Source organism: Drosophila miranda, chromosome 4 (assembly GCF_003369915.1).
Source record: "Drosophila miranda strain MSH22 chromosome 4, D.miranda_PacBio2.1, whole genome shotgun sequence".
Classification (NCBI taxonomy): Eukaryota; Metazoa; Arthropoda; class Insecta; order Diptera; family Drosophilidae; genus Drosophila; species Drosophila miranda.
In genome coordinates this window covers 19,286,336-19,314,313 of record NC_046677.1, presented here as the reverse complement: position 1 = coordinate 19,314,313, position 27,978 = coordinate 19,286,336, and the positions used below count along the sequence as shown (strand labels likewise).

Sequence of the window (27,978 nt, the reverse complement as noted above, 5' to 3'; positions counted from 1 at the left end):
AGAACCTTTAGAAAAATAAATACTATAAATAAATCCATTATCGACAGTGTTGGTCGTTTGTTGGTTTACCAACATAGGGGCTGAAGGACATCGCAATATTTAATAATGATTTAATAATGAGCTCTAACTGTATTAAATTTGATTTAATTAAATTATTCATAATTAATTTAAAATACATTTTTATAGAGTATGCAAAATTATAGCATTACACTATGGATTACACTGTTTGCATATAGAAAGCTTTAATGTTTAGTTTAAATGAAACCCCTTTTCTTTTGTTGCTGTTAACAGCCGCTCCTTCATTATTTTTTCGGTTGGGTAGTCTGGAAGCTTTAAATAATGAACACAAGTATTTACAGAGGGATAGCTTCCAACACCTGCATCTACTTTTCGAACAACTGTAAGTCGAGGATGTAGATTTGAAAGTCCTCCTGGGGGTAAACTACTGCAACCAGTTGTGAACTGTAGAAAAGCTTTCCGTTCATTTCCTGACATGCCTAATAGAACGTTTACAAAACGGAGGAACCCAGGGCTAAAAAAAAAGAGATTACTTTTCCGTATTTGATTAACAATATTTTTTTGGTTTACCTATCTTTGGAGTAGCCAAGTTTTGGTTCAGTATATGAAATAATATCTTCTCGATTCCAATGTGGATATTGTTCACCACAAATCATTAAACGAGCCTCAGCCGCGGAGAACGCAGTCAGTTTTTTTAGCGGAAAAACTTCATTAAATCCATCACTGAAAGCTTTCATCTGCTTAGCAATTCCATCCTGTAAAATAAAGTTAAGAAGCAGTTCGCAATATGCCTCCAGATTGTTAATGGTGACATTTATTGATGATCCATTTGGTAACAGCTCGGCTTGTGTATATCCATATATTGAAGAACTTGGTAAATACGTGAATGTAAGTGCTAGGTCTTCCAGAGCGACTTCTAATCCATTTTTGGTGCATAGCTTAAGGTCATTTATTAGTTCTTGTTTTCTTTCCAAGCTTATACTGCAGTCAAAATCAATTGATTGCTTGCGCAACAACAAGTCTTGCAGTTCGAGTAGAAATTGATATCGTGTTGGATCTACTTCTTTTAAATTATCCAAATGTAGTATTCCACCAAATAAATTAGATTTATTATAGTCAGTACGTAACAAGTCAGTACACGTTTCTAATAGATCTCCTGATATCAAAGATATTTCTCCAGGTCTTCTCTCAGATATTATTTTTTGTAAGCTACGTAAAGACATTTTTTTATGACAAAGCAATTGTAGAAAAGATGTCGACAAAGGTATATCTACTAGACGCATATCCTGCAAAACTTTTGCAATAAAAACTCCGAAAAACCAAAAATATTTTAAGACACTTTCACATTTTTCAGAATTCTGTGGGAGGGGAGCTGGAAATAGTCCGTGTTCCCTTCGGTTTACGTAATATCCAATTGGTTTAGAATTGCCTTCAAGAATTTCGGATATATCCTGGGTGTTTTCCTCTCCCAGTTCATCGTCACATAGCCACATACATAAGTCAGATCGTTGAATTTCTGCTGCCACTAAGGCATAAAACTCCAGTGTTGGTCCTAAGCCAGTTCCCTCTTCATCCAAAAATTCCACCTCTAATACCGACTTTCGATTGCAGTGCGTTTTCATAACTTGCATAGCCCATTTCAGCAAATTTTCGTTACGTGGTACTTTCACACGTTCATGTTTGAGACGACCAATGCGAAACTCGTGATCATCTCGACGTGGACTCATTATCGGTATCCTTTGCCTTTCTGCGGTGAGATCTCGTTGAGATTGCAGACATACGATGCTTCGAGATGCTCCGAACGAAGTGCAGTTTAAATACAACTGTCTAGTTTCAAATGGAAACAAGAATGGGCAAGATTGATTCAAATTCTCACACCAATTAGGTAATGCGTTGCATGAAAGAACAAGTGGGTCTTGAATTTGCTGTTGTAATTTATTTGTAATTTTTTTGCTTACGAAAAGTTCGTCTGGTAATAAGGGAACACTCCGTTCCTTGCTCTCGAAATCAAGTTCACTTTGATTAAGAGAGTTGATTCGTATCAGCAACTCGAGAACATCATCAACAGAGCACAAATTGTTCTCTGCTTTATTAAACCCTATATGCATTGGCGAGTTCGGAGACAAAGTTGAAGCACCGCTCTTGGATGACATATCTGGCGTTTGAAGTATTTCGTCGGATTCCAAATAAGTATTTTCCTGGCCTTCGGGTAATATCTCTCGATATATTATTGTGTATGTTGGTTCCCATACTTTTCGAAACTTATCAACCTTGTTTAATTGACTGTGCTGCAAAAGTTCCTGTACGGCCCGGAAAATTGTCCAATTAGAATTATTCAGTTCAATTTCAACATCGGGTATACTCCCGATTCCGGGGCCACGTAACTTTAAACCAAGTATTGGCTGTTCAATTGAATCATACCCACTTTGCTGTGGGCTTGGTAAATCATGACCTAGTGGAGGTATTTCTAAATCTGATGTTTGATTAACATTTGTCCGTCCAGGTCGGGGGTCGAATGCAGGTATCAATGCAGAAAATTGTCTTTTCAAAACAAATTCATCATCCCATGATTTGCGCTTACTTACACCAGCCAATCTATTTTCTAGTGCCTCATCATCCATAAAAGTAAGTAAATTTCTTGAAACCATTACTTGAAGAAGTGTATTTCCAACTTCTTCATATTCGTCTTCATTTTCTTCTTCATCGTTGTCTTCGTCCATATCTTCTTCATCATCCACGTCTCCTAGCAATGCTGGGGCTCTGCAACTTTCTAAAAAGTCTTCCAAAGAAACTTGTTCACTATCACTTGATGTAGAAGTTAGACTCATCGTTAACGTATGATTTATTGAAGATGAAGGTTGTTGTCCAGTAGAACAGTTAGATGGGTTTGCAGGAGGAACTCTTTCACTATTATTAGATGATAAGCTCGGATAACTTTGAGCTGTGCTTAGCAACCCAGAGTGAAAATTACTTGACAATGCCAATTTAACTAAACTTGTTACTGAGTTACCCAGAAAAGAACTTGTTGCAACGCTTTGATCAGTATGCTGATTGATATTTACATCCGCTCTCATAAGCAGGTTATCTTGCATGTGTGTTCCTTGAGAAGTACGACGACGTGCAATAGCAGCAAATGTTTCTAGTAAGCCGGTATGAGTATCACCTTCTGATATTGTTGGCACTTCCGAGACCGTAGTAGTCGTTAGGTTGGGTACACTTATACTCATCTGATTAGCCACAGAAACAATTTCAGGTGAAATTTGAGAATTTTTAACATCGTCAATAGACATTACCGTATTTGGTTCTGCTGAAGACGGTTTCAATGTTACATTGCAATTGTTAAAATTTTTTTTGGAAAATTTATCGGTTACAAATTGTATTTGTCTTTGTTGATTATTTTCGGCAATTAATACCTTAGTTATCATATTTTCTTTTATATCTAAGCCTGGATTGGTACAAGAACATGTTTCAGTTGATAGAATATTATTGGAGTTGTTTCGCATCATATCTAAGCCGTCATCGATTTTATCGATAATTTCGACAGCATCGTTAGAATATTGTGTAACATATTGCACAACGCCAGTAATATTTGTAGCTCGTAAGTTTACAGGAAGTTCTTTAGGCATTTTATTTACTGAATAATTGGCATTCATTTTATTGTTTTCTTCAATATTTGATAGGTTTTGTATATCGGCGCCTTGTGGAACTGAGTTCAGAGTGCTGGGAAGGAAAGAACTTGGACTCGCAGAAGTTGTCTCGGCTTGCGTGTTTATCGGAGAAATTACGGTACATATATTTTCTTTAGATATTTCACCCAAATTTTCCGAAATAGTTGCTAGGTCTGACAGTATAGCTGAATTAATTGCCGGAATTGAATTATTTATTGCAGATAGATCTGATATATGCTCCAGTTCACGACTCAATGGTGTTCCACCATTTATAGAGTCTTTAGGCATTTTGTTAGAGCTAGGTTCCTTGTTATTTGTTCGAGTTTCTCTGGATGACGTATTTATAGATAATTGGTTAGAGATTATTTGCGTCTTTGCTGAAGAAAACACATTTTCGGCTATTGTTTCCACAGCTTGCTTCCAAGTTAGGTTGTCTGCAGAAACAGTTTGATTTGAAGCACCTTCTGCATTTTGATTTTTTTCAGTTGCTTCAGCAAGGGATGGAGTAGAACTGGATTTTCGCGAACTAAGTGTGCTTGTTTTATCCTTTACTTTAGTTTCTGTATTCATGGTTTTAATCGACTGAATTCCTTCGAACATAGAATAATTTTCGCAATCAGCCAATTTCAAATCGTATTTTCCTTCAGAGCCCATACGATAAGAATTCCTTACGCCGTGGTCCCATTTGACATCAATCCAACCATTGTGTATTTCACCAGTGATGGTTCCTTCACTACATCCATCTTGATCGTCCCAACGCCAGTCTATCCCACGAACAACACGTGCGCCAGTAGTCATGTGTTTAAGTTGAGCTCTTACCTGTCGCCGCTCTCGCCGTATTTTTGCTTCAGCTTCTTTAACACTTTTTCCAATATCTTCGGAAACTCCTATGACGCGACCATAAATTTCAAATCCACTTAGACTTAAATAATGAGTTTGACCGGAGGCATTACGACCATTCTGCTGAATTCTTATGTGACGATATCCCACTGAGTCTGATGCACAATTTATTGACCAAGTTGCTGTGCTTCCAGGTTCAAGAAGGCTTTTATCATCTATATGAGTACTAAGCGTTGTCCAACATGCGCCATCTTTCGAAGCTTGAAGTAGCCAATTCCGTAGTGCCGAACGTCCATATCCTCGAGCGTGACGTAAAGTATAAGCAGTGGGTACAATAAATACTCCGAGATCTATAGCAAAATAGGCTTTCTTATTATCCTTGGTATGGCAATTTAGCGATATGCTATCTCTAGACAAAATGTCCTCCACTTTTCCATAGGGTAACGTTTTTCCCTCTGAGCTTGTTACTTGTACAAGTCCATATAGCGCAGGATTTACCCAATCGCAAGTTTTTGCGTTAGAACCAATATAATACAAAAGACCTTCTTCGTCAAAATCAAAAGAATGTGTAAATAAAACCCCATTTTGGTTCTCTCGGAGTCTTTTCAAGTAAAAAAATGATGATCTGTCTAGATCATACCATTGTTTGGCTACCATTTTTAGTAGATATTTTGAGAGTTGTCCAATGGTTGCTAGGGGTTCCATTTTTAAAGTTCGACCCGTTCGATCAAACAATGTATTTTCACATTGTGCGCGTTCCAATCTGAAGCGAAGTCGTTTTTGCAGAATTTGTAGATTGTACCCAGTGCATGGTGCATCATACAAATATACTGGTAATTTTTCAGTACTTTCTAAAACTGAGACAAGTTTCTGTATTAAAATACTCGCAGTACTTTTAGCTCTTGATTTGCTCGGAACAGATTCAATGTTATCTTCTAATATGCATTTTTTGAACACGGAAACCCGTTGTTTTTGCATTTTGCTTCGCTTGAATCTTGCAGAGTGACTTTCCCAATGGTTAACTGATAAAACAGCAACTAGCGCTTGTACAAGACCCGATGAATGCATTTCATAAGCACTCACTACGCCATCCTCATGGATCAATTGTGAGAGCTCCGTTAATGCAGTAGATAATATAGTTTCCCAATTTCCATCAGGTGATATATTCTGCTCTTCAAAGGATAGTTCAATTTTGTTTACTATATCTGTGAGTTTTCCTACTGCTCCACGTGGTATTGTTTGAGCTGATTTAAAGTACTTATTATAGATATCCCGAGATAAATTACGGATTTGAAATCTTTGACCGTCTGTCTTTGACTTTATACGCTTTTTTTTGGCGGTTGACCATCCGGTAGCAAAATCAGGCCCCAAAACTGTTTCCGCTGTAAATGTATGCTTCGTTCCTCTGTTGCTCTCAAAAATAAATCCAAGCAAATCATCCTGCAAAATAGTTACTTGCTGACCTTCTGTGTTGTGGATTTGAAGTTGATTTGTCTTATTAGACTGTAGAACCCAGTTCCCTACTACCAACCTCAACGAACTTGTAGTGGGTAGAATAGGTTGCGATACTGTTCCCGGTACAACGCACGAACGGGCACGCAAAAGTTTTTCCAAAAACTCGCCGCGATTTTCTGTAATTAAAAAAAAACAAATTTAAGCTGGCTTACATATGTATTTTTCTGATATAATATAAAAAAACTTATTTTTAGGTTTGCCCACTGATAATCGGACAACTAAAATACTGTAAATAGTAACTTATGAAAGGATAGTGATACTACGCGATATAGAGTAGTATATCATGACTCACGACATGCACTTATGGATAGTGGTGACTGACACGGCAGACAAAAAACTGGTGCCCTTAACATGGAGAGTTTCCAGTAGATCATCGATGACATCTGCCAGATGAATTCACGACTGACTCACGAAAGAGTCATGTGAAATCATAGATGACATACATAGGTGGTCATGAGTGATAAAGTTGATTTTGAGTTTACAGTTTCATAGTGCAAGCGACACTATCGTATGCAATGCATCAATGAACGCTGAGTCAGGTGTGGTGGTGGTACGCATTATTTGATGATTTATATTTTTTCGATAAAAAAAACTCGAAGTTGGATTAAGGAAAAATGGTGGGAGCTAAAAAAATTGTATACATATCCTTGGGGTATTCTCTAAAAACTTCAATAAACAAAATTTGTATGTCCGCAAACTGTGTTTTTTTTTTTTTTCAAAAAATATGTGAATTTTGACCATATTTTCATCAAAATAAATACTTATTCTTAACTTAAAAACTTGTTTATTGTTATAATAGTTACCTGAACTATCATTTCCGTTTTCTGGGCTTCCACTTGAGTACATTGTAGCTAGTTTACCATCAATTATAAAACGAAACCAACCATTGGAGCCGTTGGAAAGCTCTAATGCTATCGAATCAGACCAAACATACAAGCAATCACGTCCCCGGCACAAACTCCAATCTCTCCAATGGTAAGGCTTTCCTTGTAAAATCTCTTTTGCGTCTTCCATCGAATCTTCTTTTTATGGAATTTTAAAGAGCATATAAAATATATATCAAATGTAACTTTAAATTTTACCTGAAGTTGATTTTTGGGACTCTGCGTTTATAGAAGACCTTCGCAATAAAGTTAAGTCATCCGAGTTACCGCTAAAGTGTGGAGAAGTGTCTTCCACATCATGCTCCATTAATGTTTGAACTTTTGCAAATACTCCTAGTCTTGCAAACTGATTGAGAAACTCATCGTTTGTCTTGCACATTATTTCTTCAATAACGTTTAAAACAATTAAATGACCATCGTCGTCATCCTGGATCATAAACCAAAAATGTGGTCTATATTTTGTTCATCAGCACATAAGATTAGATTCCCGGCACTCGGTACAAACAATCATATTGAAATCTAGTTTTTAAATTTTAAATCAAATCGAAGGTAGAACAAGGACTCTTGGGACAAAAAACTAAAGATTTAGTTACCTCAAGCTGAATAACTTCCGATCGTAACTACTGCTTGCCGATCGAAAGATAATACATATTGGTTGACGACAGACAAAAATTCGAACTAGGCAGATTTCGATTTTCGATTACCGTAAAAGTGCCTCCACGAGTACCGGGTATAATCTTATAGGAAATATTAAAGTGTTTAAAAATTACCTCGTTATCTAGGACACTGGCAACTACCTCAATAAGTAAGTTTCCACCATTTTGAGCTATTGTTGAGGTGGTATCTTCGGTATTAATGGTTTCACTCAAACTCTGCAGTACAGAAGGATACGCGTATTGTACAATTTTTTTGATTAGGGCTAAGCTAGCCCGACGAACACTGCCCAGCATTGATCCCAAGAATGTTCGACAAAATATAGGCAATAGTAGCTTTAAATATATAGGCGCCATTTCAGGATCACCCCGCGGTTCCAAAAATGTATACTTTTTTCCATCGTTGCTCAAAAGCGAGTGATCCGTAGACATCCATTCGCCTGGTGATTGCAATATAGCACTAACTTCCCGGTGACCATCATCCGATCTTTCCCGCGCTTTATCTAGCGGCGTTTTTCCATCTTCATCACGCAAATCTGGATAAGCTCCATATTTCAGTAAAATCTTTGCTATAGCTGGTCTTCCGAAGCATGCAGCGTAGTGTAGAGATGAACTCCTTTGACCTTTATTTACATCTGCTCCTTTTTCACATAAGAACTCAACCATTTCTAAGGTACCAAACGCTGACGCCCAATTTAAAAGAGTTTGTCCAACGTCGTCCATACAGTTCACATCGATTCCCCCTGTTTCGATAGCTTCCCGTAAAGCCTCAGAGTCCTTTGATCGTATACAATCTATAAGTTGCCGATGTGTTCGGTCAGTGTTGGAGTTATTACGACTAGGTCGTGGAGCTAATTGACCTTGATTGCCATGGTTACTTCCTCTATTAAGGGCTTGACGCCCTTCGAATAACAGTAGAAGTAAAAGATCTGCAAATCGCATGCAATCGAGTACACATCTTTCATCGCCCTGAAGAGCACGTTCTATCGAGTCGGATAATTGAGATCGCAAAAGGTCATACGTAATGGAAGGGGATCCGCGGCACAACGTTGATAATAGTGAAATTGTCGTCGATATCGATTGAGGAGATATACCGGAATCAGATGCTTTTACTTTACTACTAGATATTGTAGTAGCTTCTTCAGACCCATTTCCGTCGTCCATTGAATCTTGGTTTGGTGTTATAGAAGTTATGCTCAGCGGTTGAGGTCCTGTCGACAGTGACGAATGCGTGTTAACATTTCCACCGACACTATTAAGACGCTTTAACAACTCTGAGACTAAACCATATTCTGCTAGGGGGGCTGGGTCTATCCATTTTCTTGTAAAACGATCCGCCACAGATGCAAAACATTTCAGCGCCCCATCGGACACCATTGGATCTTCGTGCTGCAGCAAAGTACTTAAGCTCTGTACGCAATTTGGTATGCATGGAGAATTAGGCTCTACTTTAGTGCAGAGTCTTGAAACAACAGACATAGCAGAATGCAAGGTGTCCTTATGAACCAGAGAGCCGCAGTCTCGGATGAATGACAAAACACAGTTAAGACCACCGCCTTCAAAAACAGCTCCTGCTTCTCTAGTGCATATAAGCTCGAGAACTTTTATGCATTGCTCGGCCAGGTCACGTGATGTCCTCGAAGATAAGTCGGCAATCACTAAATGACTGCAAATGGCTTTAATTGCTCCATCAATGGAAACAATTCTTCTGGTGCATTCTGCAGAAACGTCCAAGTAATAAGTAATAGCCCGCGCTGTCACCTCAAGTACATTTTCAGGTGCAAGTTCATCAAGAAAAATTTTGCACAACGCCGGCAAAAATGTACGGGGAGGACAACTGAAACATCGTGGCATTCAAATTAAAATTGATCATTTAAGTTAAATAGATGTGCTAAATGTACAATACCTTTCGAAGCAACGGTCTACATTGTCAGACATCAACAGAAGCATGCATAATTGCTCCAGTGCAATTAATTGCATATCCCTCTCATCCCCTTGTCCCATGGACAACCATTCTAAAAGTGTTTCGGGATCGACATCGCCCATCTGTAATATCAAAAAGAAAATTTTGATTATTTTTTATTTTATTTTTTCTTATCTGTTATGAGGACGGAAAAATCAAAGCAAATACATACAATATAAGTACTATGTGCTACTAGCATAAAATGATAGCCTGCTGTCGATATCAGCATAAACGCAATAACGCAGAATAGGTGTTTAGATTGGAAGCTCGGGTATCTGCGTTAACATATGTAAGAGCTGATTTGTGTGTTTGAAGAAAACCACGAAATTAACCATTAAATTATGCACCGGAACGAAACTTAAACTTTGACAACTTATTCTAAAACTTCTTCACATCCTAGCCCCGTGTATTAAGCTGAAATGGCCGTATGTCCCACAGTGCGCCGGATAGACAAAAGGTGGCTAAGTGCTGATATTCAACTATTTTATTTATTTGTTTAGATAGGATACGTCTGACAGCCCCGGAAAGGCCTACTTTTTACAATATTAATAAAAAAAACACTAAAATCGCAATTTTCCGAGTCATCTTTGCATTTCCAATTTTATATATAGCCTGCAAACTCTAAAGGCGCACCGCGTTTTGTATTTGTTTATGAGATAACATCATCGTTTAATTCAAATCTCTTTCCACTTTTAATACCCAATACTCGAAAAGATTTGTGTAACACCCAGAAGGAAGCGTTTCCGATCCCATAAAGTGTATATATTCTCGATCAGCATCAATAGACGAGTTAATATAGCCATCCCCGTCCGTCAGTCTATCCGTCCTGATGAGCGCCTAGGTCTCGCAGACTATAAGAGCTAGAGAAACCAAAGTTTGTATCCATATTCCTGTGATATCACACAATTACAAGTGTATTTCAATATTTTGCAACGGCTCTTTCTGCCCCCACAAAGGAGGAATATCTGTGGCATCCAAAATTTTGAGATAATTTAAAAACGCTGAATCATAGAGTATGACCATATCTACCAGATTGGCGAATCTGAATCAGATCAAATCATTATTATAGCCCTCTGACGATGGGGGGCCATACTGACTGAGTATCGGGTATAAATGTGGAGTCGCGGCCCTAGCTGCGGCTCACAACGGGCCTGCTCGTTTGTTGTACAGTATCCTTTTCAAATTCTCATTAAAACGATCCAATAAGTTGGCATAATATTTGCCATTGATTGTGTCGAGTTTCCCAGCCCGATAAATAGTCGTCAAATGCTTAAGTTATCGGCAGTATTACACCTGTCCGTCCCGTTCCTGCAGTTTTTTTGGGCTCTATCTATCGTTCGTGCTCGGCTTAGCAGCAGCCCCGAGCTGTTCTAACGCCCACCAATAGGGCCGTGCCGACCCCTGCTTTAGATCGCTTGAGAAATCAAAGTGTTTCTTAATTTTGAGAGCCGCACAAACCGTTACGATTATGTTATCATAAGATGCCAATCGAGCTTCATGTTTGTTTAACGGGAAGCAGAAAAGTGTACAGAGAGCACATCATCAGCAACGAGCACCATCCGCGAGGACAACAGATTCCGGTATGGCGGCGATAACTACTGTTATGGGTTATAGTCCATGGGCTCCTTAGTTGATGAGTTTGTGCGATTCTAGGCGAAAAATTGTTGCATATAAAGGATACGGCATTGTGGCTAGAATCTGTTTGACTCTATTGGGCGAGGGATAGCCACTTAGTGTAGAAAATTATTCTATTGGTGGAAGTGAGAAGCAGAAGTTTCAATTCGTTGAATTGCAACAGATTATTGTTCGGGATTTATCGATTAATAAAAGAACTTAGAGCCAAAAAACTACGATTCCCCGGTAAGAAATTTATCGTTGAGAGCAGCGAATTGCCTGTAGGAAACCGTTCCGAGTTTTCTTCATACATAGTTTCGCATTTCAGCTTTTATCTCACTACAAGTGCGGCCCATTAATGATCTCGTTTAGACTATCGGAGGGAAATGTTTTTGTTATATTTTTGGGCATTTTGGGACCGGAGCATTGGGCAGGAATACCTGTTTTTGTTCAGTTATATTTTTGTGTGCCCAAACGCCGATTGCCGAAGAGCAATGCGAGCCGTTGGTCATGCTATTTGTTTAGACGACTGTAATGCCCGTCTCCAGGTACTCTACATTTTAGGTGCGCCAACCAAAAATGAATTGAGTTAAAAGAGTAGGCAGAAGATGGAGCACGACGATCATCAGCACATAAGGCTTAAGGCGATCGGCTCAGCAAAGGAGCAAAAACTAAATAGTTATTTATGAAACAGCGTAAAGTTGGAGAATAACAACAGATTGAGATATAATTAAAGTGGCAAAATTATAAGCAAAAATAACGGGATCCGTGGCTAACGTGCCCAGAGTTCAGATCTTGGCTTTGGAAGGATAAGATGGAGTCCAGTCGCGTATACTGTAGCTACTGAAGAAAATGTGTTCAATTTAACATTATTTACTGATACGGGTTGAGCAGGCACGATAAATACTGCGTGAAATTCAGCCCACAATTTGGCAAACTGACAACAACAACCATTATAAACGAAACTCCAGTCAAGCATCAATGTGCTGAATCATGTTCAAGCAATGTAGTTGTTTTCCAATCTTCTGACCTAGAAGGGTCTCGAGTCTGTGTATTTGTTGATAGAAAGTTACCGGACCAAAAACTACGTCGTTTCTGCGCCTTTGTAGTACACCGACGAGCTGAGCAGCCGAACCCGAGTAGGTCGACAACTGGCCACAGTCAGAGTCGAAGGATAGCTTGCCCATAAGAGAATTGACACTGGCACACCCTGGTACCCCGCGAGAGCGTACCACGAAGCGAGCGGACGAAAATTGCAATGGAATTTGTTCTTGATGCAATATCTTGGTATTTTATTGTCTTTGGAGTACCCTTTCAACAAATGAACAAATAAAATTGATGTTTTAGTTATGTTTTTGTTTTGTTAAAATATTTTTTACACACTACACATATTTTGTTTTGGATCAACTGCATCAGTACCTTATTGACAAACAATAGATTACAAACCGAGAAGGGATTTTTCACATAAACAGACGGATTAGTATGTACATATGTATATAATATATGTGCACAACTATGTTACATATATACACATTTGTAAAATAGTTTCGTACATTTTAAATGGCACGCATGTGGGCCAGAATGATTATTTATTACATAAAAAGCACCGTGATGTCATTTATTTTGTAACTTCAGACCAAAAAATAGATTTAAAGTGTTTTATGAACTAATTTTCAACAGTAAATACATAAGAATGGTTTTGAAGTCAGTCTCAATACCTTTTTAGCATTATGCAACTAATGTGTTCAATAATTCTGATATCAAGAATCCCTTGACCAGAAGTTTTTAATGAATTTGATTTCACTACACACCGTATTAATTTAATTTCAACAACATGCACATTCGCTTGAACAATGTTCTAAAGATGAGCAAAATATCGATTGTTTTCATTCCTTGTTTTTCTTTGTGTGGTAGTGAACTATCGACAAAATATATCCACAATAGTATCACCAACCATACAGTTTATAGATATGTGAGTTCATACACCGAACATGTCGCAAACGAACGGCTATTAATGCAGATCAAGAATATATGTACAGTCAAGGAAAAAAGTCAACATACAGCACCGATTTTTCAATATTTCGGGTTTTCGCAATGAAAATTAAAAAAGTTGGTATGCCATTATTTAGGACACTTAAAGTTATTATTATTTCAGAAAAAAAAACTTAAACAAAAATTATGTATACTAAAGTTACAACGAAAAAACATAAAATGTTCACGGAAAAAAAATGTACATACAGCCTCTATGCTTTTGTATTATAGTCTCAAAGTCATCTTAATATTAATACTTTTTATACTTTTAATATTTGATGTGCTCCAAAATTGGCGGAACACATCGAAAAGTGTTCAGGAGTCATTGTGCACCCAAAAACAATTGCCAATTTTTTGCACAAGGATGGTTTCAAGAGCCGAGTTCCACGAAAAAAACCATTGATTTCAGAAAAGAATCGGATTTTGCGCCTGGAATTCGCCAAAGCGCACTTAAATAAGGATCCAAACTTTTGGAAAAGAGTTTTATTTACAGATGAAAGTAAATACAACATTTTCGGAAGTGATGGCCGTTCCAGAGTTTGGAGAAAGGCAAACACCGCTCTTGACCCTATAAACATAATACCCACCGTCAAGCATGGAGGTGGTAGTGTAATGGTTTGGGGCGCTATGGCGTCGCCTGGAGTAGGTAATTTGGTGTTTGTGGAAGGGAATATGGATCGCTTCCAATATAAGTTGGAAACATCGGTGGATACATTGAGCCTAGGAAGCAGTAGGATCTTCCAACAGGACAACGATCCAAAGCACACCGCACATGTTGTGCGTGATTGGTTGCTGTATTATGCCCCAAGACAGCTTCGTTCACCACCCCAATCTCCAGACCTTAACCCAATCGAACATCTTTGGGACATTTTAGAAAGATTGGTACGGAAGTATAACATCAGCAGTCGGGAAAGCCTCAAAACCGCCCTCATTCGAGCTTGGGCCGAAGTTCCGCCAACAACAACCGAAAATTTGGTGGCATCGATGCCCCGACGACTACAGGCTGTAATAGATGCCAATGGTGAACCAATCAAATATTAAAAGTATAAAAAGTATTAATATTAAGATGACTTTGAGACTATAATACAAAAGCATAGAGGCTGTATGTACACTTTTTTCCGTGAACATTTTATGTTTTTTCGTTGTAACTTTAGTATACATAATTTTTGTTTAAGTTTTTTTTTCTGAAATAATAATAACTTTAAGTGTCCTAAATAATGGCATACCAACTTTTTTAATTTTCATTGCGAAACCCCGAAATATTGCAAAATCGGTGCTGTATGTTGACTTTTTTCCTTGACTGTATATACCTTAAAATAAAAAGAAACGATACCTTCTGGGTGTTACCACTAACCACACAGCATATAGACGTGCCAGTTCATACACCGAACATATCGCAAACGAACTTTCTGGATTAGATCCCAGGGTCTTCGGCTCTGGCGTTCGGCTAACTCCGCGTCATCATTGCTCCGAGAGAGCCAGGCCAACAACGCTTTGCACGTGTTACTATAACACAATATGTTCCCACAAAAACATGTGATTGTACGTTTTTTCGTTTACAAAGTTTGGTTTCTGTTTTCTGTTGTGGCTCCATCGTATTTTTATTTATTATTATATGTGTATTACTTTTTCATGATATTCATCACTTATAATTATGTCCATATTTCATTGAGTGTCGAGTGAAAGTGAAAAATTTGAAAATGATTAGCGTGTATATATACTCGATTGTAGGTTCCATTCTCATGTATTCCCCATCAATAAGGCCTCTGGCGGCGTGCTGGGGGCGGCAGGCGATTAGGCGGCGTGATGGAGATATTCTGGAGGTCGCCAGTGCTGAACTTTGCCTGTGCGAGCTTGTCTTGTTGTCTTCGATGCCTCTTTCCTCTGTTCATGTCACTCTAATCTCGCGCCGCAGAACACACGCAGCAACAGCGGACAGGTCTTCTCGCGATCGATTTGCTTGACCTGCGTCTTTTTCTCCACAATCATTGACTCTACGTTGGCCACATTTGCTATAAATGTATATTAATTTATTTAATTTTCCTTAAAATCATAGCTTCTAAAAGGAATGATTTTCCCATTAAACTCATTGCTTATAAAATGCAGGATTTTTCACTCCTCTATGTATGAACTGACACATCAATATACCGTATGGTTAGTGCCTCGTCCGACTTGATCTGCCAATTCGTTAAAATTCTCTATGCAGTATAAAATTGTTCCTTATGTACAACTGCTCTTAAATTATATGTTATCGTGTTCATGTACATAAAGCTCTCAATGCATATACATATTAATATTCCTCTTTCTTATTGCATAAATGTATGTTCTTCCTTCCTCGGAATAAAGGGAATTGTCCACGAGGGCGCAACATCGTTTCGCATCCATAAACTTTGTAAGCTTCAACATCCAAAGTCGAAGTTCACTGCCACTGCTTTTATAAATTATAAAATAAAACATCGAACAACAAGCCACAAAATTAAAATCAAATACCTCAGAACTCATATTCGTAAATGTGGAGTCAGAGTTGCCGAAAAAGCTCGGCAGCTTCCAACAAAAATTATAATGAAAAAAACAAGCAAACTAACAACATGTTGTACAACCCAATTTTATTTCCGATCGGTTCTGTACCCACGGCTACGTTAACTTACATTAATTTTTATTTCAAAAACAAACTTCGTTGTTTTACTAAATTACTATTTTTTCTTTATCAACTAACGGTGTCTCTATTACTAGTCATTAAAAAGTTACGATTTGTGTTACGTAGAATAGAATTGCGGAGCAAAAATCTTAAGTTCTTGATGATTCTGCGCTTCTTTCTGGAATCGTTGAATCCAAGCCTAACTGATTTTGCTGGGTCGTTGGTTGCAGGTGAACAAAATTAACTGGTAGCGAAAAAGGGATGCCATGAAGGGGATAGGTAGATTCTTGTGGATTGAAAAAAAGAAGGGTGCTATTAATAAAGGGTAAACCTATGCCATTAGGGTTTAATTCAGATTTTGTCGTGTCTGGCTGAAAATTGTCACTTAAGAATTTTATGGGAATATTATCGCTTGCAGATGTATATTGTTGATTCGCACTCTTTGTTAAATCGAAATTTGTATACTCCGGCTGAAAAGTATTTTGAAAGTCTATTTTATTGGGAAAGTTGAATTCTTTCAATTTAAAGATCTTATTGTGAGGGTGTTTTGCATGTAAGGCAGATTGATCGTGCTCTTTAGTCCTCAGATTATCACTTTCTAAATTGAAATTCGACTGGTCGTCTTGGCCGTCAATGTTCTTATCCATTAAATTGCTTCTTAAGAATTTTCGCGGAATATTAACGCTTTCAGATGTATATTGTTGACTAGGGTTCTCCTTCAAATGTTTATTATGCTCCGGTTGAAAAGTATATGGAGGGTCTTCTACTTTATTAGGGAGGTTTATATCTTTTAATTTATATATCCTATGCTGAGGATGGTTTGTCGGTAGCGTAGATTGTTCATGTTCTTTAATCCCCAGATGATCCCCTTCGAAAGTGAATTTCGACTGTTCAATATTTGATTTCTCAAATTTATATGGCTCTTTTGTATGAATATAAATGGGAATTTTTCGTTCAACCTCAACCTTGATTGGAAACGGTACTTTTTTTTCAACTGTCATTGGAACTTTAATTTCAATTGGATATTAAGATGACTTTGAGACTATAATACAAAAGCATAGAGGCTGTATGTACACTTTTTTCCGTGAACATTTTATGTTTTTTCGTTGTAACTTTAGTATACATAATTTTTGTTTAAGTTTTTTTTTCTGAAATAATAATAACTTTAAGTGTCCTAAATAATGGCATACCAACTTTTTTAATTTTCATTGCGAAACCCCGAAATATTGCAAAATCGGTGCTGTATGTTGACTTTTTTCCTTGACTGTATATACCTTAAAATAAAAAGAAACGATACCTTCTGGGTGTTACCACTAACCACACAGCATATAGACGTGCCAGTTCATACACCGAACATATCGCAAACGAACTTTCTGGATTAGATCCCAGGGTCTTCGGCTCTGGCGTTCGGCTAACTCCGCGTCATCATTGCTCCGAGAGAGCCAGGCCAACAACGCTTTGCACGTGTTACTATAACACAATATGTTCCCACAAAAACATGTGATTGTACGTTTTTTCGTTTACAAAGTTTGGTTTCTGTTTTCTGTTGTGGCTCCATCGTATTTTTATTTATTATTATATGTGTATTACTTTTTCATGATATTCATCACTTATAATTATGTCCATATTTCATTGAGTGTCGAGTGAAAGTGAAAAATTTGAAAATGATTAGCGTGTATATATACTCGATTGTAGGTTCCATTCTCATGTATTCCCCATCAATAAGGCCTCTGGCGGCGTGCTGGGGGCGGCAGGCGATTAGGCGGCGTGATGGAGATATTCTGGAGGTCGCCAGTGCTGAACTTTGCCTGTGCGAGCTTGTCTTGTTGTCTTCGATGCCTCTTTCCTCTGTTCATGTCACTCTAATCTCGCGCCGCAGAACACACGCAGCAACAGCGGACAGGTCTTCTCGCGATCGATTTGCTTGACCTGCGTCTTTTTCTCCACAATCATTGACTCTACGTTGGCCACATTTGCTATAAATGTATATTAATTTATTTAATTTTCCTTAAAATCATAGCTTCTAAAAGGAATGATTTTCCCATTAAACTCATTGCTTATAAAATGCAGGATTTTTCACTCCTCTATGTATGAACTGACACATCAATATACCGTATGGTTAGTGCCTCGTCCGACTTGATCTGCCAATTCGTTAAAATTCTCTATGCAGTATAAAATTGTTCCTTATGTACAACTGCTCTTAAATTATATGTTATCGTGTTCATGTACATAAAGCTCTCAATGCATATACATATTAATATTCCTCTTTCTTATTGCATAAATGTATGTTCTTCCTTCCTCGGAATAAAGGGAATTGTCCACGAGGGCGCAACATCGTTTCGCATCCATAAACTTTGTAAGCTTCAACATCCAAAGTCGAAGTTCACTGCCACTGCTTTTATAAATTATAAAATAAAACATCGAACAACAAGCCACAAAATTAAAATCAAATACCTCAGAACTCATATTCGTAAATGTGGAGTCAGAGTTGCCGAAAAAGCTCGGCAGCTTCCAACAAAAATTATAATGAAAAAAACAAGCAAACTAACAACATGTTGTACAACCCAATTTTATTTCCGATCGGTTCTGTACCCACGGCTACGTTAACTTACATTAATTTTTATTTCAAAAACAAACTTCGTTGTTTTACTAAATTACTATTTTTTCTTTATCAACTAACGGTGTCTCTATTACTAGTCATTAAAAAGTTACGATTTGTGTTACGTAGAATAGAATTGCGGAGCAAAAATCTTAAGTTCTTGATGATTCTGCGCTTCTTTCTGGAATCGTTGAATCCAAGCCTAACTGATTTTGCTGGGTCGTTGGTTGCAGGTGAACAAAATTAACTGGTAGCGAAAAAGGGATGCCATGAAGGGGATAGGTAGATTCTTGTGGATTGAAAAAAAGAAGGGTGCTATTAATAAAGGGTAAACCTATGCCATTAGGGTTTAATTCAGATTTTGTCGTGTCTGGCTGAAAATTGTCACTTAAGAATTTTATGGGAATATTATCGCTTGCAGATGTATATTGTTGATTCGCACTCTTTGTTAAATCGAAATTTGTATACTCCGGCTGAAAAGTATTTTGAAAGTCTATTTTATTGGGAAAGTTGAATTCTTTCAATTTAAAGATCTTATTGTGAGGGTGTTTTGCATGTAAGGCAGATTGATCGTGCTCTTTAGTCCTCAGATTATCACTTTCTAAATTGAAATTCGACTGGTCGTCTTGGCCGTCAATGTTCTTATCCATTAAATTGCTTCTTAAGAATTTTCGCGGAATATTAACGCTTTCAGATGTATATTGTTGACTAGGGTTCTCCTTCAAATGTTTATTATGCTCCGGTTGAAAAGTATATGGAGGGTCTTCTACTTTATTAGGGAGGTTTATATCTTTTAATTTATATATCCTATGCTGAGGATGGTTTGTCGGTAGCGTAGATTGTTCATGTTCTTTAATCCCCAGATGATCCCCTTCGAAAGTGAATTTCGACTGTTCAATATTTGATTTCTCAAATTTATATGGCTCTTTTGTATGAATATAAATGGGAATTTTTCGTTCAACCTCAACCTTGATTGGAAACGGTACTTTTTTTTCAACTGTCATTGGAACTTTAATTTCAATTGGATATGGAACAGTTCTAAGAACAGGATATGGCTTGGGAACATGAACTATTTTTTCAACTATTTTTTCAACAACATATGGTTTTGGGATATGAATCACCTTTTCGACTATTTTTTCTATTGGAACGTGTACAATTTTCTCTATAGTAACATTTATAATTTTAGGAACATGCACAACTTTTTCTACCACTTTTTCAATTGGTACGTGCACAACTTTTTCAACCGAATATGGTTGTGGTACTGTTTTTATAAGCTCTTTTATATGGTTATGATGATGATGATGATGGTGATGTTTTATTTTAGTTTTTATACGGTTTCGATTTTTTTTGTTTTTTATATTTTCCAGATTTTTATTTGGTAAAGTTTCAGATCCTAATGGTTCAGATGCTTGGTACTGGGAACCGCTGTCGTATGTTTCATCGATATGTTCATGTATTTCCTCAAAAGTACGAAAATTGTTACTATTTGAATTATCGAATGCAGTAGATTTTTTTTTTTTTCGCGCGTTTATTGATCTGTAATGGTGATCTGTCGTTCTATTATCGAAAGGCTTATCATATTTTTGAACGACGTGCTTAAGTGCCATGGTCGGATCAGCAGCTACATTATGATGAGTTAGTTCAAATTGTTCTGTCTTCTTTACTGCAGGCCGAATGATAGTTTCCTTAAATTCAGAATAGCCCAACGTTTTTATATTGGGATGTTTGGACTTATTCATGGTATTGGAACTAGAACAGACGGCCTTTCCAATCACGAATATCATTACGAGAAAAAATCCAGCAAATAAACGAATCTAAAATATATGTATTTTGTTCAGAGCGTATTTAAACTTTTTTCGAATATGCACATTTTATAAAAGTGGTTACACTTCTTAATGAAAATCACCATCCGATAGTTCTTCATTAATACTCACCAGGTTCATTGTTTAAATTTATTCCCGGTTTTATGTTAGATGTAGTTTGTATTTGTTTTTCTTTAATATAAATGATCCATTTCCTTTCCGAGAAAGCATTTATATGCTCGTAACAGCATATATAAAACAGCGCTGAGATTGATTATATAATTAATAGTATCAATTAATTGAATTTTCAAGCGTATCGAGCCTCAAAACCAAGCATAGTTTTACGATTCAAAGCCCACGGTTGCGTGACTGCACTTGTGCATCCTAAAGTAGAAGTAGGTATTCGTTCATCCTACAGATGTAAATAAATATACATATACATTTATGTATATGCCCTTGATCATTATGATTTTTCCAGACGCTTTGAGTACAAAATTTATTTTTATTTATTTTGCTCAAAACAGTGCGTAAATATATATTAAAAATATTATTTATTAATATAAAATAATATAAATATTATTAATTATATATGCTAGGGGACATAATACCATAGTGCCCCTGCACACTCGCTTCGCTTGTGCGCAAATACCCTTCTCACAAGCTTAATCAACAAAAAAATGGTATCGAAGGACAGCAATTTATGTGCATTTATGTACACTACTCAACTCGAAATTTCCGCTGTGAATCAAACCGACTTATCTGATATATTTGAAAGCTTTCAAAATATTTATTTGTATGGTTTAATTTATTTTAAAATCATTTTTTAAATCTAGTATTTTGTATTTTTTTTTTTTGTTAGTGGTTATATTTTTCACATAACTTAATTGTCGGACATCTGGTTGTATTGAACATTGCAGTTCTGCAAAGCTGAGATCGATAGATCTCACCCGAACACTTTGTAGCTTAAGCTTATGGTCTAGAAAATATTAAGCTTTCAAATTGAAAATTGAAATTTTTCGGTGATATTTTTAAACTAAATTTTGATTTTGAAAGCTTGGGAACTGTGGAAAAAAATTATTCCTTGGGGTTTTGTATTTTTCTGATACAGGTACATTAATTGGGCGTCGTTTAAGGTATTGTTTGTAAAAATCTATGGATAAACGGCTAAGGTGCAACCGTTTGACCAAACCTTCAAATGTCGCATTTTGTCTTTAGGGGAGTAGCATGGGAAAATGGACATTATCTGGGATTGCCCATGTGGGCCACCCTCCCGTTGATTAAGTCGGTTGACTCCAAGTTCACCCCTAACGTATCCACTACATAAAGAGGGGCCAGTTTATTCCCGAGGCATTTGTTGGTTTTTACTAAAAACTTTTCGCCTGTGACTGGTGTCAGTGCACGCTCCTGTTTCTTTGGATGCCTATCGTACCTTGCTCTGGAACAAATTTTTCAATTCATGACTACCTCGCCCGCGAATTTAGTCATTTTTTGAATATAGTAATCGGTAATCGGGCATTACTGATTTTTTTTTTCTTTTCTTTCTAATCAAAAATGTCGGATACACGAATCGTACAATGCCAGGACCGCCCCGATTATCTTTTCTGATGTTTTTGAAAGGAGCGTCCTTGTACTTTGTTAAACAATATGGAGTCTAAAAACTTATATATACTGATGAAGCAGACGGAAAGCAGTCGGACAATCGGCGCAAAATCGATCACCAAATACTTGTAATAACTTGCCAGACCCAAGAATGGTTTTTAGTCCGAACTGCGTTGTTGCCTCGACCTAATCCTGGATAGCATTTATATTTCTAGGGTCAGTCTTCGTGCCTTGTCTAGTCACAATTAAGATAAGGTACTTTACGATTGTCCTAAAAAAAATGCGACTTCTCTTGAGCCACTCTCATGTTGGTGTCATTGAGGCTTTTCAACATCCAGTCGACGATTTTACCATGATGTCTTGTAATATGAAGAAAAAAATACGTTGTCAAGATAGTTCAAGCATGTTTTGCCGATTTGTTCACGCAAAAAATTATCGATTGCTTTTTGGAAAATGCTACCTGAGTTTGCTAAGTTCATTGATATGCTTGGCATGGGATATTGTCGGCCACTGTTTTTTGCTTGAGCTTTAGAAAGTCCATTATAAGACGTTTCTTCCTATTGACGCATCAGTGTCATTTTTATCGACCACCCTATAGCATTTATATATGGCGATCTTATGTTGTCTCTTAAAAAAGGCTTTTAACCTCAAAAGCGATAAAATCAGCTACACCCATAGGGTACAGTTTGGAGTAAATTGGTTCGTCGTCCACAGTACTATTGGTGGCCACGACCGAAGTGTTGTACGGCAGTGTTGCTTTAGGAACGGCAAATCTCTTACTTCTTTTATTCCTCATTAGAATAAAATTGACCTTTACGGCTGGCCAGCGCCTACAGCCGGGTGGTACATAGCCGGTTAGAATCTCGGCTGGCCATATATACTATAGCCGGGTGGTTCGACCTGACAAGGTCCGCGTGCTTGAATACAGAGCTGTGTAGGTATCCTCGGTACGATGCACGGTGCACCTTACGAAAGCTGTAAGGTGGATAAGTGGGTCTGTTGCCAGTGTTTTCGTTGCTGTCGTCGTAAAGTGTATTGTGGTATTTTTGCTTAGTTGTTAGTGTTCCTTGTATGATTTTGACAGCCCTGAATTTCAAAAGCGATTCATCTTTAACCTATCACGGGATAGGGACCTATCACATTTATAGCGAATGCGGCACAAACTTAGTTATCCGGATGGATAACAGACGGACAGACAGACTTGGCTCTAACGACTCGGCTATTGATGCTGTCTAAAATAGTAAAAAAAGTGGCTCAATTAACTGAGTTTTCATTTAATGCCGTAACCTGCTTAAAGCCTAGAACTAAATCCATTGAAAATCGATTGGCTCTGCATAAAAAAGATTGGTAAGGTAAGAGCCTGCATCAAAGGGATTGGATGAGCTTTGGGTGGGCGTGCAGACGGAGTGGGGCATGACACCTCGCGACCACATACTAAATTTAGTCGGCGGTATGCCCAAACGTATTCAGAGTGCTATAAGGCTAAGGCTCTTTGGACAAAATATTAAAAAAATAATTAATTTAAAAAATTCAAAACGAGCAAAAGTGGATAATTTGACTTTTTTGAAAATACTCAAAACTCTTAAACTCTTCTATATAATTGAGGAATATTTAAAAATACAAATCAAAAGGATTGATTCATTTATAAAGATTTTGCAGGCGTTCAAACTAAACAGTGTAGATGGCATAGATATAGGAGATATTTAAACATCACTAGTTTAAAAAATGCAAAAAATGTAAAGCTAATATTAATGTCACAATTCCGGTGACGTTACAGGGATGTGCTGCACTTATAAACGATCCAGACACCTCATATTGACGTACTGAAAATAAAATTTTAATTACAACTGTGTTATTAAAGTAATTAATAACTTTAGAAAACCACATACAACTTTTCTTGAATTCGGTACAACATTTTTTTTTTTAGAGCATACCTGGCTTTTTACAACATAACTTAAGTAAGTTAGACATAGTGTTAAATATTTAAATATTTCGACTTTGAAAAGAGTCGAAAGAAAAATGTATCGTTTGTAAAAGCTACGGTTTTCTATATCTATCAAATCTATTAATTTTAATTTAGTTACGAGTTCATTGTAATCCCAGAGCCCTTGCAAATCTCCGAGCCATAATATACTTCTTTATTAATCTAAAAGTCCGCAGATAAGAATTGGCTTAAAGGTTTTTATCACTAACTTTCTCAGCTCGCAAATAACTGTCAACACTTATTTCCTCTCCGTTCTGCTCACTGGAAAATCAGAAAAACACCACGCATACTCGCTCTCACACTGAGCAGAACATTACATATTTCGAGTTTTCGGTTGAGCCAATATCGTGTCTCACAATAAAATCTTGTAGGGACAGTTTTGTCGTTCGCATACGCAGTAAAATCAGTAATAGAAGAGAAATGTAAAAATCCGTCTTGCTTGAGCAAATTGATGAAAAACTGATTTGATGGGTACTTTTCTGCCATTTGATTCAAATTATCTTTAAATGCGGGTTGTTTTTCGGACACCCCGAAAGTGTCAATAGTTATTTCCTAGCTCTGATAACTTCTCGTTTTGGACAATAATTGTCCGATTTCCCAGAAGCCTTGCCTCGACTCTCTTTAATATTTATTGACTTTACGAGGCACGTATTTAAGTTCTTGTAGCGTCTCACCCATTCTAGGATATAGTTTTCCTAACTTTTTCTGAATTACATCTGATTACATCTTATCTCTAAAGAGTTTACACAATTTATTAAGCGACAGTCCCAGAGTTTTTAAGATTCTTTCATGAAGAGCACAAACCTACACAAAAATGTATAAAATTCTGTTGATTTATGCTAGGGAACTAAAAAGTATTCGTATTTAATCTTTTTATTTGTTCATAACCTTACCCATTTCAGCGTTCTTCCTTTCGGTATATGGTAGTGAATTCGTAGAAATGCCGGTTTGGATATCTGTGATCTCAGCTTCTTCTAAGATTTCAAATATCCAACTCAAATATGGAAAAAGAAGGGTTATCCGATTTTTATATCCATCGAAAATATTTGTTTCATTTTTATCACGCAGTTTATCTATACGGGGAGCAAGTGTTACAATTGCCACTAAATTATTTGCAGATAGTACACCATATCCTCTTAATTTGTTTTCGGTATAGGAGTTCCTCCATATCTGTAAAAATATGTAATTACAAATTTTCAAAATTTTAATATTAAATTAGAATTTAATTTATATATTAAATAAAATTTGTAAATAATATTTATTAATAATACGATTTTCATCATTGCTTTAATGCACATATCAGCTTGGACAACTGTTACAACTTGTAACCTTAACTTAAAACCTTATTTCTGTTTCGTGCAAAGTACAAAATGACTGTCGCATATCGTAATTTATATTTTTTGAAATATGTATACTCACATTAGTGTCTTCTTCCAAGAAAGACTCCGTATTTATTATTAATTTCGGCAATAAAATCCAGTTGACGTCATCACGCAGTGACAATGGTAGGGGCGAACTAAGATTTACCAGAGCTATGTCATGATCCAAAGTAAAATAATCAAATTTAGGATAAACATGAATGCTGCTAACAAAAACAATTAAATCATTCATGTCTTCACTTTTAAAGGATACAAATATTTTATCAAATTGAATGAGTTTTGTCTTGTATGGGAATTCAGAAACAGCTAATAAACATGACGCTGCGGTTAAGACAATATGACTTTGCAGAATATTTCCATAGCATATATTGTCAAGTAAATATCCTGAGTTATTTTTGCTGTGTAAGTGCACTTGATAGGAAGGCCTAGAATATCCATTATAAACGTGCGGTAGAAAACATGTAGAGACAATAAAAACAAACAGTATCATTTCTATTTCGAAATATAGCTTATATTTTCTATGAAGACACAGACTATCTTTCCGGTCCGTTTGCAAGATTATGGCAGGAGAACTAAAAATCTTCACCAAGATATCTCTTATCTTTTAAGCTTTTATAAACTACAGTAAACCTTCTTAGAACGTCTGATCGTTTCGAGAGTTTTTGGCTTTCTGACATAAATTCTGAAAATATGTATGTATGGTTACTTTTTATATCAGGGTGCTACAGAAATCCGTTCTAACAGAATTCCAACTGACTTAAGTAGAGATACAGAAGGGTCCCTCGGCTGGTTTCTAGTTCTCTACCACCATGGCTAGAGATTTGACTGAACACACCTCTAAAAAATATTTCACTCATAGAGTGTCTTACAGTAAATGAAAGGTTATTTAATTTCCGATTTATCTGCGTCACCATAATTTATGATTTCATTTGTTTTAATCCCGTCTCAAGTTAAAAGCTTGCCGTCTAGCTTTTTTCAGGTTCTAAATTATAATGAATTATAATTCTAAATATATAATAATTTCATTGAAATTATAAGCCGTGACAAATTTTGTGTGAAATTAATGATTATACTGATGCTCCAATTATTCACATTATGTTCCAACGTCCAGTGTGTTATCTTTGCTCATATAGTGTGCAATTTGACTTAGTGTTACAGGAACAGGTCCGGTGTACAGACCAAATTCGGTTGTAAAACCACGTGTTGTCTCTGAGAACTAGGCGACCAACAACACCGACGGACAGACAGACATAGCTGTATCGACTCGACTATTAATGCTGATCAAGCGTCTATGCAGTTTGTGACTTTTTTATCCATTTTTTTTTAACCCAATTAAATATTGCTCTGAAATAATTGATCAGGGCAACAACACTTCGTCTTTTCGTTTAACAGCTGACTCAGCCTGATTTGGTTATCGGAACGTTGGAAAGATATAAATTTGTGCGTAATACCTACGATTGTTAAAGACAGCTATTTCCCGCCACATTTATAAATTTAATTTTCATTTTGCATGCTGTTACATGCACCGCTGTTGAATTTAACATGTCTTTGTCTTCTTAATCGCGCACTTTCGGCCGACATTTTGCTAAAAATCAAGCAATTATATTTTTGCGAAACGCTGCTGTTTTTGTTTGCCAGAAACGATGATAATCAGCCAGGCTCCGTTTTTCACATTCACAAAAGTTTTCCGATTTACTTTTGAATACACATAAATTGGGGGTCCCGTTTTCACATTCCGCAAGATTTATTCGTTTTCAAAACGAAAACATTTTCGTTGACGAAATTAAAAGTAAACGGTTTTTTATACAACGAAACGAAGCTTAATTGCAAAAGGAAAAAAATAGATGACTTATTGATGCATTAACATAAACTTGACACCTATATCAGGGTAATTTAACTTTTGCTTTCTTTATAAATAATTTTATTTTAACCCAACCTCAAATTTGGCTCGGAAAAAAATTGGCCAGGGCAACAACAATTTTCTTTTTGGTGCAAACAGCAATAATATGTGAAAACTGGAGAGCCCTAAAACGAAAACGAAACGTTTTGGCTGAAAACGAAACACAAAAGTAAATGAAAAACGGAGCATTGTAAACATATCGATGGCAACAGTTAGAAAAAAATTATAAAATTCGAATGAATGGGTCCAATGAAATACATATTTAAGTATGTCTGGTATGTCAACTACTGAGCTTGAAATGAAAAACCTGCAAGATAGAGTTAGGCATGGATGAGGACATGGAAATGTTTGGGCCCGTAGGTCAGCCACTGGTTGTGGAAACTTCGTTTTCTTTGATGAGAACAAATAATAAAAGAAAACTTACAAATTTAAGTTTGAATAAATGTCGATCAGTATAGTTTTGATTTTTATTCGAAGCCTAGATAGTTTAAAAATTATAACACAAAGTGCTCTGGTTCATATGTACACAAAAAGGGCACACAATAATTCGAGTTCCCCCAAGTGCCGTAGCTCTCCTGCGCCTGAAAAGAAGAGTAAGAAGAGAGTATGCGAGAACGGGTGATACTCGAGTTCATCAAATCTACTTGAGACTATCAAACCGTTTGCAAAAGGTTCTTGCAAAAGTCAAGCAGACGAGCATTGATAACATTTTAGAAAAAGCTGGCCCCGATGCATCTTTCAACTATACTCTCTGGAAGCTTACAAGCCGATTTAAAAGAGTAGTCATGCCTAAATCGCCAATTAAAAATCCAGCAGGCGGTTGGTGCTACTCCAGTCAGCAAAAGGCTGATATCTTCGCAGACAGTTTAGAGCAAAGATTTAAGCCATTTA

The 27,978-nt window shown here is 36.8% G+C and overlaps 3 protein-coding genes and 1 long non-coding RNA gene across 5 annotated transcripts; all 4 read right to left on the bottom strand.

Moving 5' to 3' along the window:
• Window positions 1–93: 93 nt before the first annotated feature.
• Window positions 94–13,023, bottom strand: LOC108161315 (E3 ubiquitin-protein ligase Ufd4). The gene is made up of 7 exons (XM_017295535.2): window positions 12,874–13,023; window positions 9,485–9,624; window positions 7,696–9,415; window positions 7,124–7,352; window positions 6,845–7,063; window positions 589–6,157; window positions 94–532 (listed from the first exon to the last, which is right to left on the bottom strand). The coding sequence occupies exons 2-7, from the start codon at window positions 9,622–9,624 to the stop codon at window positions 250–252; spliced, it is 8,160 nt and encodes a 2,719-aa protein (XP_017151024.2). The 5' UTR covers window positions 12,874–13,023; the 3' UTR covers window positions 94–249.
• Window positions 7,353–7,689, bottom strand: LOC108161340. Its single transcript, XR_001775455.2, has 2 exons — window positions 7,519–7,689; window positions 7,353–7,444 (listed from the first exon to the last, which is right to left on the bottom strand). It is a non-coding gene; the product is annotated as an uncharacterized LOC108161340 (long non-coding RNA).
• Window positions 13,024–17,382: 4,359 nt separating the features above from the next.
• On the bottom strand, window positions 17,383–20,726 carry LOC108161327. The gene has a single exon (XM_017295562.2). The coding sequence runs from the start codon at window positions 20,205–20,207 to the stop codon at window positions 18,576–18,578; it is 1,632 nt and encodes a 543-aa protein (XP_017151051.2). The 5' UTR covers window positions 20,208–20,726; the 3' UTR covers window positions 17,383–18,575.
• Window positions 20,727–23,406: 2,680 nt separating this feature from the next.
• Window positions 23,407–26,150, bottom strand: LOC108161329. 2 transcript variants are annotated; one of them, XM_017295564.2, is made up of 3 exons: window positions 25,228–26,131; window positions 24,702–24,978; window positions 23,407–23,647 (listed from the first exon to the last, which is right to left on the bottom strand). In XM_017295564.2, exons 1-3 carry the CDS (start codon window positions 25,675–25,677, stop codon window positions 23,538–23,540), a joined length of 837 nt encoding a protein of 278 aa, XP_017151053.1. In that variant the 5' UTR covers window positions 25,678–26,131; the 3' UTR covers window positions 23,407–23,537. The 2 variants fall into 2 exon arrangements, with proteins under 2 accessions (XP_017151053.1, XP_017151054.1); XM_017295565.2 differs by lacking the exon at window positions 23,407–23,647 and adding an exon at window positions 23,677–24,612 and having other exon boundaries at window positions 25,228–26,150.
• Between the last annotated feature and the right edge of the window lie 1,828 nt (window positions 26,151–27,978).